At 35.6% G+C, this 12,601-nt stretch overlaps 1 protein-coding gene across 1 annotated transcript in view; it reads right to left on the reverse strand.

The window, feature by feature from the left end:
* Window positions 1-12,601, reverse strand: part of CFAP47 (cilia and flagella associated protein 47) — a 374,965-nt gene that overhangs the window by 328,165 nt on the left and 34,199 nt on the right. Inside the window, exons 9-13 of the mRNA XM_033099951.1 lie at window positions 10,895-11,084; window positions 9,953-10,166; window positions 5,057-5,203; window positions 4,196-4,382; window positions 3,999-4,095 (exon numbers count right to left, since the gene is read on the reverse strand). Of these exons, the coding sequence (XP_032955842.1) occupies window positions 3,999-4,095; window positions 4,196-4,382; window positions 5,057-5,203; window positions 9,953-10,166; window positions 10,895-11,084 (835 nt within the window). The remainder of the gene's footprint in view (window positions 1-3,998; window positions 4,096-4,195; window positions 4,383-5,056; window positions 5,204-9,952; window positions 10,167-10,894; window positions 11,085-12,601) is intronic.

Consider the following 12,601-nt stretch of genomic DNA (forward strand, 5'->3'; position numbering starts at 1 on the left):
AATTTCCAATGTCAAAAAGGAGAGAGGCTGTATCACTGCAGATGCTGCTGACACAGACATTATGAAGATGATTTGAGAATGCTACAAATAACTCTATGTATATAAACATGACATCTTAAATGAAGGGGATCAATTCTGGAAAAAAAAAAATCCAAGCAACTACAACTCTCCTAAAATGGTGCAGATTATCTGAATAGTCCTGCAACTACTAAAGAAATTGAATTTGCCATTAAACATCATCTGAAAATGAAATGTCCTTACTCAGATGGTTTCTCTGAAGAATTCTAACATACAAAGAATTCTACTCAATCTCTTTTAGAATATAGTCGAAGAGTGAACACTTCCTAACTTTCCCAACTCAGTTTAGGAGACCAACATTACTTTAATGCTAAAACAAAGACAGTACAAACAAAATCAAGCAGAGCAAAAATGCAGACTAATGTATTTTATGAAAACAGACGCACAATTCTGTATTATGACTTATCAATACCATGAGGTGGAGAAGAAGGAAGTTGTCATATAATCTACAGGTACATAGATAATAGAGAGAAATATAGATTGTGAAAGAGGAAGGGGAAGAGAAATAAAGACAGAAAATATGGCTAGAGAAACCTAATTTCAAATCCACCCGCCCGCACTAAACATTTGAGCAATTTGATTAAGGTGTTTCACCTCTCTGGGCTCCACCTTACTCGTCTCTAAAATGGAAATAAAAGTGGTTACCTTCACAAATTATTTGTCATTTAAAGGATTAAATGAGATCACGTTTGTAAATTGTTCAACACAACGCCTGGCTTATAATATGCATCAATAAAGTAGCTTCAAACCAAAATGACTAAACATATGCTGATGAAGCCAGCAATACTCTGCACAACTTCCATCGCAATGCGCACTCCTGTAATAGTATTCACTAATTGATTCAACTGATCTCCAAATGCTGGATTTTCTCCTGACAATCACTTCAATTTTTAAAAATATCATAAATATAGAGCAAAATTTTCTGAAACTACAACCTCCTTTGATAGTACCAGTCCCTGTACCATGCAGAGACTAAAAAAGCATCTATCAGATGTAGACTAAAAGAGTGACCCTTAAAGGGGAGGAGACTCTGTGGCCCCAAAATATGTCACTTGAGCTGAAGACAGTTGCTGACCTTGTAAACAGGGGTCCTCTCCCCAGAGGGCTTTTTTTTAAAATGCCCAGGGTACCAGCTGAAGACAAGAAATTGGTGGAGGAGTTGTAGAAGAGGCACCAGACACTGTTTCCAACCTTTGCTTCTTTTGCATCTGTATAGATCTGCTTATACCAGGTCTGACAATTAAGTTCACGAATTTGTTACAATGATGGTACTAACCTTTTTTGCTATCAGAGGGATTATTAATTATGAATTTGTACCAACTGGACAAACAGTTAACCAAGTTTACTATTTGGAAGTGCTGAAAAGGCTGTGGGAAAAAGTTAGACAACCTGAACTTTTGCCAACAATTCATGGCTCTTGCATCACGACAATGCACCAGGTCACACAGCACTGTCTGTGAGGGAGTTTTTAGCCAGTAAACAAATAACTGTATTGAACACCCTCCCTACTCACCTGATCTGGCCCCCAATGACTTCTTTCTTTACCCAAAGATAAAGGAAATATTGAAAGGAAGACATTTTGATGACATTCAGGACATCAAGGGTAATATGATGACAGCTCTGATGGCCATTCCAGAAAAAAAGTTCCAAAATTGCTTTGAAGGGTGCACTAGGTGCTGGTGTCGGTGCATAGCTTCCCAAGGGGAGTACTTCTAAGGTGACCATAGTGATATTCAGCAATGAGGTATGTGGCACTTTTTCTAGGATGAGTTCGTAACTTAATTGTCCAACCTCATATGACCACTCAATCAACAATTTTGAAGACGCAGAGCATTTAGCACCCAATAGTAAAAGGTAAATTACTGGGGCTATAAAGCCCACAATACCTATCACATGCCTGGCACAAAACAGAGACATATTAAATGATATTTAATCACCTCTCACTGCTTTGCCTTTGACCTTGCACTTCTTTGGATGTCACCTTTAATCTGGATAATATCAGAGTTGTATTTGGTGTTTTATGTGCTGGGTTCTCCCTAGGGGACCACCCTAACCTTCCCTAAGAGAAAATGCAAACTCCCTCTTCAGACCAGTATAGCCATTATTTCTTTAACTATAATCATCCTGTAATAGGCTTGGTGAAAATGACACAGGAAGGGACACAGTGCAACACCCCTGCAACGTTAAGGAGTTGTCACTTGTTTCCTAACTCATGCATAGGGTGTTATCAAAATAATAATGACCTCAATGGCAACCATTCAGAGACGGTCAACATCATACCTGAGGTTTCAATACTGGTTGGGGCAAGCAATAGACAGAGGAGCCAGAAATACTAAGGCAGAAATCCAGAAACAAGACTGACAAAGTGAGTCTTAACAAGATCCTACTTATAATACCCACAGGAGCCAAAGAATCTTGAAAAAGAAGAGCAAATTTGGAGGACTTACACTTACAGATTTCAAAACTTACTGTAAAGCTACAGTATTGAAGACTGTAGAACTTTCATAGGGATAAATATACAGATGAATGGAACAGACTCGAGACTCTAGAAATAAACCCTCACATATACAGTCAATTGATTATCAACAAAGGTGTCAAGGCAGTTCAATGAGGAATGATAGTATTTTCAATAAATAGTGCTGGGACAATTGAATATCCACATACCATTATATGAATTTAGACTCTCAACTCACACCATAAACAAACATTAACTCCAAAGGAATTCTAGTCTTAAATATAAGATCTAAAAATTATGACAATTTTAGAAGAAAATGGGAAAAACATTTGCAACCCTGAGTTAACTAAAGATTTCTAGGGCATGATATCAAAAGCATGATCTCTAAAGGCAAATTTTTGATAAATTCAATTACATTTAAATTTAAAACTTTTGCACTTCAAACATTATTAAGAAAATGAAAAAACAAAGCCATAGACTTAGAGAAAATATTTGGAAATCATATATCTGATTAAAAAAAAATAACTTGTATCCTATAAAGATAAACAATTCTTATAGTTCTATAATAAGAAGGCAAATATTCAAATTAAAAATTGGGCAAAGAATCTGAAAAGACATTTCTCTAAAGATAAACAAATAGATATTTCTCTAAGCAAATACATGAAAATATATTCGACATCTTAGTCACAAGGGAAATGCAAATCAAAACCACAATGAGGTAATATTTCACAGCCACTAGGATGGTGTAATCAGAAAAGAAAATAACAATTGCCAGTGAGAATGTAAAATTGTAACCCTCAGATATTATTGCTGGGGCTGCAACTTGGTGCAGTCATTTTGGAAAATTTTTGGCAGTTTCTTTGGAAGTTCGACATAAATTTACCATACAACCCAGCATTTCCACTTCCAGGAAGATAACCAAACGAAAGGAAAACCTATGTTCATGCAAAGAATTATACTATGTATGATTGTTTACAGCAGCATTATTCACAACAGCCTGAAACTGGAAACAGTTCAATGTCTATCAATTGGTAAATGGATAAACAAAATGTGGTGTTACTGTAAAATGAGATACTACTTAGACATAAAAAGGAACAGAATATTTATACCTACTATCACATGAATGGACCTCAAAAATATTAGCTAAGTAAAAGGAACAATGTAAGAGATAACACACATTGCATGATTCCTTTGATACGAAATGTTCAGAAAAGATAAATCTATCGTGACAGGAAGCTGACTGATGGTTGTCTGGGACTAGGGGTGGGAAGTGGGAGTAACTGCCTACGGTTCTGAGGGCGATGGCAGCATTCTAAAATGGAATTGTGATGATTACTTAATCCTGTACATTTACTAACATTCATTGACTTGCAAGCTTTAAACTGGTGAATTTTATGGAATATAAATTATACTTCAATAAATCTGTTAAAAAATAGACATTATAAATGTTTTTATAAATTCTTACCAACGATTACTTGATGAATCTGTTTTGGTGTCAAATTTAAGCTGCAATCATGTTTCTCACGAAGCGTAGATGGCTCTGATTTAAGTTCTTTGAGAACCTGTGAAAAATCACATTATTCTAAAATTCACTGTTCAATATTAGCAAAAGGCAATTTAAGAGTTCTCATGACATAATCAAATGGAAAATACGGCACATGCCTTTCTGTCCCGAGCCTCTGCCTCCTTGGACTCTATCTTGTTGGTGCTCAACAATTGGTACGGTTTAATCTTACAATATGCTGAATATAGGTCCTCTTCCAATCGCACATCTGGCAGTGACGGTGCCTTTAGATCTGATGCTAGCTGTAGTTCTGCATCAGTTTCATCATACAAATTCATGTCTTCTCTACTGAAATCATAATAATAACTAATTGAGGCTAAGTCTTTTGCAAAATAAAATACATCTGTAAACCCAAATATTCCCCACAGTGCTTGCTATTGCTGTCCTACTGAGATCCATTTAAGTAGACTGATGCACTAATCTGCATAAAACTGCCTTCTGCTGCCGAGACCCCATTCTCAAACACCTCCTCACAGACATTAAGCCCATCATCCCACCACACCCTGGAACAGCTCATCATCAATGACTGATATGAAGCACAAAAAACAAGCCCCTTTGGCTTAAGACAAGAACAAACTGTGGTACGATTTATGCTCAAGAGGCCCCAGGCATCAGGCTGATTGTAAACTTTACTTGAAACACATCATTTCTGAGTTCCCTCCGTGCCCTATAATGCTTCTCTCATCCTGTACAGGTTTCTCCTGAAAAAACACTCCCCCAACATCTCATGTGCTGGCATCCCTATCTTAGGATGTGCCGCTGGGGAAACCCACCTGAGGCATTCCCAAATGAAAGGTAAGAAAGTAAATAATTGCAGTTAAAGTAGTTCAAGGTTTTACTATTTGCATACATGAAAAAGTCACTTAAATCACTAAAAAGAAACTAAGGAGTAAAGAAAAACATTCTGGTTCTATAGGCACCATGATCCGTTTCATACTGTTTGAGGAAGTGAACTTTACCTCTTCGTTTGTTTCTGCATGTTTCTTGAAGTTTTAATGTATTCTGCATAACGGTCTTTATGTGCTTTCTTTTCCAATGCTTCAGAATTAGTATACGCAAAATCAGGATCCACATAGTTATATCTTGGAATATTTGTGAAAATCGTCCTACAATATAAGCAAGTCATGTTAACATTTACATGCATGCATTTATTTGGTCAGTATGTCTTGAGTGCGACCTATGCCAGAGAGTGGGCATAGAATGGCGAATAGAACAGATTTTAGTCGTTTCCCACATATCCTATTACAAATCAAGACATTGTTACACATAGAACTAGAGTGACATCTAATTTCCTTCTTAACTGAATCAGAGAAAATCCCTGAGGTCACTGGAATTGATAGGGTAGGTAGGTAGATAGAAATGAGCAGAAGAGACCTAGCCCCGGTTAAATAAAGCCCCTTGCTTCAGTTCCTACTTGGGTCAAGACCTCCTGCAGCTGCCCAGCAGGATTCCAGGTTTTCACGTACAGCAAAGGGATGTGTTTACACATTCCCCCAAACCAAGGGGATGTGTTTACACATGTCCCTAAATCAAAGAAATGCATTGCTAGATGCCAGAGGATCAGGCACCTCAGGGAGAAAGAGAGAGAGAAGTAAGAGAAGAGAGAGAGGAGGCAAATCTACCCATAGAAATAAAAGCCTTCCACAATGTAAGGCGAGGTTGCTTCCCTCACTTGGGTCGGCCTGCTCCATGTCTCGGAGTGTACTTTCTTTTACTAATAAACTTCTTGCTGTTTTATTCTGCACAAAATTCTGTCTCTTAATTGAATTCATTTCTTCAATTAGATGAAGAGCTGAGGTTCAATGTTATTTCCCAGTTAACAGAATGTAATGGTACCTACTCTAAACCCACTCTTGGGGAATTAGTCAAGTAAGCAATTTGGGCAATTCTAGATTACAGACTAGATCTGGGACTAGATCTGACTGGTGTTTCCTAAAAGTTAACTGCTTTTAGATCATTGTGCTCAAAATTTTCAAAATTATATACAATAATGAATTCTTTTGTTAAACATGCTTTCTTAGTATCTCAGAGCTCAAGAAATAACCATCAACAATAAATCTATAGAGAAAAAATACTCCATAAAAGAACTGCAAACTACTTTGTATCTTATATTCACTAACTGGGTTCATGCTCTTCCTTTTCACCCACCATATATTTTCCATAAAAAAAAAAAGTACAATTATTCACACCTTCTGGCCTTGATTTACCTCAGTCCGCAGCAAATTTTATTAATCATTAAGATTCTTATCCTCAATAATTATCTCATAAGCATGAAACTATTACAGTAGTCCGCCCTTATCCACGTTTTCACTTTCCACAGTTTCAGTTATCCACAGTCAACCATGTCCAAAAATATTAAATGGAAAATTCCAGAATTAAACAATTCATAAGTTTTAAATTTCAGGCTGTTCTGAGTAGCACTATGAAACCTCACACCATCCCACTCCATCACACCCTGGAAGTGACCCATCCCTCTGTCCAATGTATCTAGGTTGTATACGTTCCCTGCCTGTCAGTCACTTAGTAACCTTCTTTGTTATCAGATCAATTATGAGAGAGAAAGAGCGAAAGAGAGAGAGAGAGAGAGAGAGAGAGAGAGAGAGAGAGAGAGAGAGAGATACCATATTCACATAACTTTTATTACTTTATATTGTTATAATTGTTCTACTTTATTATTAATTATTGTTAATCTGTTACTGAGCCCAAATTTTATAAATTAAACTTTATCATGGGCATACCCAAAGGGTGACAAAAAATTGTATATACACTTTAAGGAAAAAACTGTATTAAAATTACACTGATGGTAACCACTTTGAGCACCTCTTGTAATTGCAGAAGTCAAACATGACTTGTATTCATCTTTTGTTATCAGTATATATTGAGTATTACAATTTTAATACAATTTTTTCTTTTCTTAAAATGTGTACACATTTTTTGGAACCCTCTGTATGTATGTTTGTATAGGAAAAAACACAGTGCATATAGTTTGGTAATATGCATGGTTTCAGGCATCCCCTGGAGGTCTTGGAACAACAGGATCTGCCATGGATATGAGGGGACTACTATAGCCATACAGTCAAATGAAACTTAATCTAATATTTCTTCCTGTTTTCAACAGTTCCTCAGTGGTTACAGTAAGACAGCTTTAACTGCAGTTCAAATCTTTAAGAGGGTGAAGCAATGAGAGAGAACAAATGCTTTGTTATTCATAGATAGCTGATATTTAAATTTCTCTTCAGGCTCTGGGGACCTTAACTACCTTGAGAACCTAGAAATGATTCCAATATCTGAAGTTCCTATGTCTGAAACAGGAAGAAAAGGAGGGACCTGGAAAGGAGTACAGGGTCCCCCCTTATCCTCAGGGAATACACTATTATAGTAAATGACTGAGGTGACAAAGAACTGATTACTAACTTATCTAAATGCTTATCAGCTCCTTAAACTTCAAGAAATACCTCTACAGCTTTGAGTAGGTGATATTTTTTTAATGTGCCAAGTACAGGGGGCAAAAATTACTACATAAATAAAACATTTTTCCTCATTGATGTATTAAAAAAATATTTACTGAGCGCCTACTATATGCCTGACACTGTTCTAAGTACAGGACATACTGCAGTAAACAAAAAGCACAAATAATTCCTACCTTATTTTCCTCTCATAATTTGAAAAATGCATTAAAAAATAAAATAGCAATATTATCAAAAATTTAACACACTGTAAAATTTCATTATTTAAACATACTAATTGCTAGTCAGAAAATAACGACTCAATTTTGTATTTCCATAGTATGGATAAGTGCGAACTGAAAAAAATAATTATGGTTATGGGATAAATATGGGATAAATAGGAAATATTTAGTCTTCTTCAAAAAAATTGTAACATTTTTAGATCATCTGATTAATATTGATTTAGACAGAAATGTTAACATTAAATGAACACATTATATCTCTACGTACATATATTTGTCTAAGCATAGGAAAGAATTAAAAAGGACATATTAAAAACTTGTTTCCTACAATGGAATATTATTCAGCCATAAAAAACTGAAATCTTATCATTTGCGACATGAATGGACCTAGAGGGTATTATACTAAGTGAAATAAGTCAGACAGAGAAAGACACATACCATATGATCTCACTTATATGTGGAATCTAAAGAACAAAAATAAACCAAAAAAAACAAAACAGAAAGAGACTCATAGATACAGAGAACAAACTGATGGTTGCCAGATGGGAAGGGGGTTGACAGCTGAGTTAAAAAGGTGAAGGGATTACGAAGTACAAATTGGCAGTTACAAAACAGTCACCCACAAAGGGATGTAAAGTATACCATGGGGATATAATTAATAATACTGTAAAAAGTATGTATAGTGTCAGGTGAGTACTAGACTAATGGGGTGGGGAGACTACTTCGTAAATTATATAAATGACTAACCACCACGCTGTAGACCTTAAACTAACATAAAATAATACTGAATGTCAACTGTAATTGAAAAACAAAAATAAAAATAAATTGTTTCCTGCAGATACCTCTGCAGGGTGGGACTGTGTGCAATGAGCCAGAGGGAGGGATTTTCCCTTTTTATATCATATAATAATTTAAAATGGAATCTGAGTGATTTTTATGCTTCTGTGTTTTATGGTACTTGTCAAATAAAAAAGAGAGAGAAAGGCTAATGTGGATGGAATTGTAAAATAAAATAATAAGACAGACTATATGAAAACCCAGAATTTTCTAATTGTGGATAATAAAACAATTATGGCCTAAAAATCAAATGGTATTGTAAGAAAATGGCTATAAAATTAAGTGACTTTAATGACTCACCAAAGGTAAAAAGACAAGTAGAGAAAGTCCAGGGAGGGACATTATCAAGTTGAGATAGTCTACTACCATGTTTCCCCAAAAATAAGACCTATCTGGACAATCAGCTCTAATGCGTCTTTTGGAGCAAAAATTAATATAAGACCCCATCTTATTTTACTATAATAGTATATATATAATATAAGAGCCGGTCTTATAATATATAATATAATATAATAGTGTAATATAATACAATACTGGGTCTTATATTAATTTTTGCTCCAAAAGATACATTAGAGCTGATTGTCCGGCTAGGTCTTATTTTCGGGGAAACACAGTAGCAGCACATAAGCAGACAGAAAAGAAACCCATTTCAGTTTGAAATGTGTAAAAACTATTCCCGATCTAATGGCCCAGATTAAGATGTCAGCAAGCCTGGGTTTCTTCTCACTAAGCATTGATTGGTAAGGTACAATTTCTTTGAGGTTTGGATAAATTTAAATTGAGGTTTAACATGACTTACAATACTAATAGGGGAGGCTTTCGTTCAATTTTGGAAAGGTTATTGGAAATCCAACTTTGAGGGGATGGAACAAAGATGATAATGATGACAAGGATGACTGATTTTTCACAATTTTATATGTTATTATCATTTTTTTTAATCTTAGATAAATTCAAGCTCTCAACCATATTCAATGAACCTGACTACTGTGAGGACATGATACATTTCCAAAAGTGATTATTTCTATTATTATTCTAGTCTTGTCAACAGCATCTTGTAAGAATCATCTGGTAAACCTTTTACTTCTTGGCAAAAACACAGCAGAGGTGATGAGAGATTAGATGAAGCAATTCAGTAGCATTCAACCATCATCTCCTCTAATGTAAAAAAAAAAAAAGCAGAGAGAGAGAGAAGACAAATTGTATTGCTATTATAAGTATTATTATTCTTACCATTCTTAGTTTGTTATAGCAGGATCTGATAAGACCTCTGCATATCACGTTGGTCACTGTCTATTTCCAAATTTCAGGTTTTTAATACATAGCATGTTACCTGAAATGTTTATTCTGCTCTCCAGACTTGATACTTGCAGCTCGGTCATTGGGAAAGGCAATAAGCGCATCAGTCCTTGTCTCTTTACGTGAGCGATGACTGTGAATGCTTGTCATGGTTGACTGAAGCATTGCAACAGGTGCATATTCCTTCGATTTTGCCCAATCTTTGACCATAAAGCGTCCCGTAGGATTATTGATTAGAGGTAATACATCTTTGATAGAATTGGACAGTAAGTTTAAATATGTTTTTCTGAATTTCAGTTTTCCAAATAACATCTGTAAGTTAATTAATACACTAGACCACTGGTTCTAAATTAAAGCTAAATCCCTACATAAACAAACAACTTAGTGAAATTATTCATTTAACAAATGGACGTACACAAAACAACTTAGCAAAATAATGCATGCATAAAAAATAAACATAGTAACTTGAAGGACTGGGTTGGCCTATACAAAATAAATTTTTATAGGTTAAAGAGAGTTAAATATCAGCAATTACATATGGTTCAATGTATAAAAGATAATTGAGGATTAGGTGAAACAGCAGCAATAAGAAAATCCATGAAATGGTCAAAACCGGTTTACATTATAGACTCAAACAAAAAAGTAGAAAGATAAAATAAAAAAAACATTAAAATATTAAGTAAAGTTTACAGATCACTAAACCACTGTATTCAAAGTGTGATTCCTCAAAATGGCGGCATCAGCATCTACTGGGAACATGTTAGAAATGCAAATCCTTGGGCTCTAACAAAGACCTCGTTAATAATCAATGCTGGGATATAGGCCAGTGATATCTATTTTAACAGACTTTCTAGGTGGTTTTGAGGCATTCAACCACTAGATTAGACCACATTTGATATATACAGCAAAGCAATTAACGTATTAAGATAATCCTATATTAACCTAAAAAAAAATGTAAGCATCCATGATAGCTTACCACAATTATTTTTCATCACAACTTTATCGACATCAAGTCTGCAGACACAGTTGAAAATTAAATTTATTTCATGAAAAGGTTTCAGCGACACAGACTGAAAATTTTCATTTGCCACCGAGCCAATCATCTCTAAGACCTGCTTCACTTTGAACTCTCCAAGTTGATTTGGAATGAACGAACACTTCACTTCCTAAAAATAGAAGAAAAGTAACCAGTTGCTATAAGCTAAATGTTTCTGAACCACCAGAACTCATGTTTAAACCTAATGCCCAGTGTGACTGCAGGAGATGGGGCTTTTGCAGTATGATTAGGTCATGAGAACAGAGCCCTCCTGAATGGAATTAGTGGTCTTATAAAAGAGGGCCCACCGAGCTCCCTATCACCTTTCACCACATAAGAATACATGGTTTGCAACCAGAAAGAGGGCCCTCACCTCATCATGTTAGTATCCTGATATAGGACTTTCTGTTGTTTATAAACTGCGCAGCCTGTGGTATTTTCTTATAGCAGCCCAAATGGATCAAGAAAACAATAATACTGTATTGTTAGAAAATAAAAAAAGGCAAATTCAAAAAAAACATTTACAAAATTTTAGGGGAGCTAGTTCATCATGGTGATATGAAAGTGCTTTAGAAATGCCATATACAGTATTGTTAAACCTTTATGATACATATTACTGGAAAATTATTTGAGAAAAAATTAAGAACAATGATACTAAAACACTTCCAGAATGGCAGATTAAGGAGCTCCAGAAATCTACTCTTCTACAAACAGAAAAAGACCACTGGAATAAATGTCAAAATCAACTTTTTTCAGATATTTGAAAATTACCTAAAAGCTTGCAAAAATCCAAGGCATGTTTATTTAAGGAAAAAAAAAATGGCTGAATATCTGAAAAAATATAAGGTTCTGTGGTATTTTTACTTGCTGTAATCCCATCCTCCTGTTCCCAGTTTTGTGCTCTCCTTGAAAAACAACAGCCTTGCAACCATGGTAGCTGTGAAAACTATTAGCCTAGCAGCCAGTGAGAGAGAAGAATGTGTTTGGAGCTCTCCCAAAACTCCATCACCAGAAAACTGTCCCTCTTTGTCCTATCTGGAAGCTAGCTAAAAAGTCTATTATGAGGGCATTTCTTTAACTGACCTGACTCGGAGCTTCTTCTCTGTGAACAACTCTCCCCCCTAAAGTTTTGCACACACACCCCCTCCCCCAAGAAAAACACATCAGCAGCAGTTGTTGAAGATCACAGCAACCTGAGGCAGCATGACCTACTAATAGGCTAACCAAAACAAAACAAACAAAACAGAAAAGGGAAGGAAAAAGAAAAGAAAAAAAGCACAAAATAATCTGAGGGTATTTGCAAAGCTCTGACATACTCCTGGGAATCTAGATTGTCATACACATGTGCAGGAGAGTGTATCTCCCCAGGAAAATTTTGAGAAAGCTCTAACTTCTCACTTCTAGCTGGCTTTGAGACTCTATATAAGGAGGAATTGAAGACCAGAAGGAGTGTTAAACTACCTCACAAAACACTGAAGACATGCCCCACCCAACACACTTACACATGTGCCCCTGGCAAGGCTGAGACTTATTGATACAAAGAATTTAAGAGAATCTCTGAATTAACTGAGCAGATACTTGATTGGCTGCACATAACAAAGATAACAACAGAAGTAGTCAAGAAAGTCACTAAACAGACAAAACAAC

The sequence above is a fragment of the Rhinolophus ferrumequinum genome, chromosome X, assembly GCF_004115265.2.
Source record: "Rhinolophus ferrumequinum isolate MPI-CBG mRhiFer1 chromosome X, mRhiFer1_v1.p, whole genome shotgun sequence".
NCBI classification, from domain to species: domain Eukaryota; kingdom Metazoa; phylum Chordata; class Mammalia; order Chiroptera; family Rhinolophidae; genus Rhinolophus; species Rhinolophus ferrumequinum.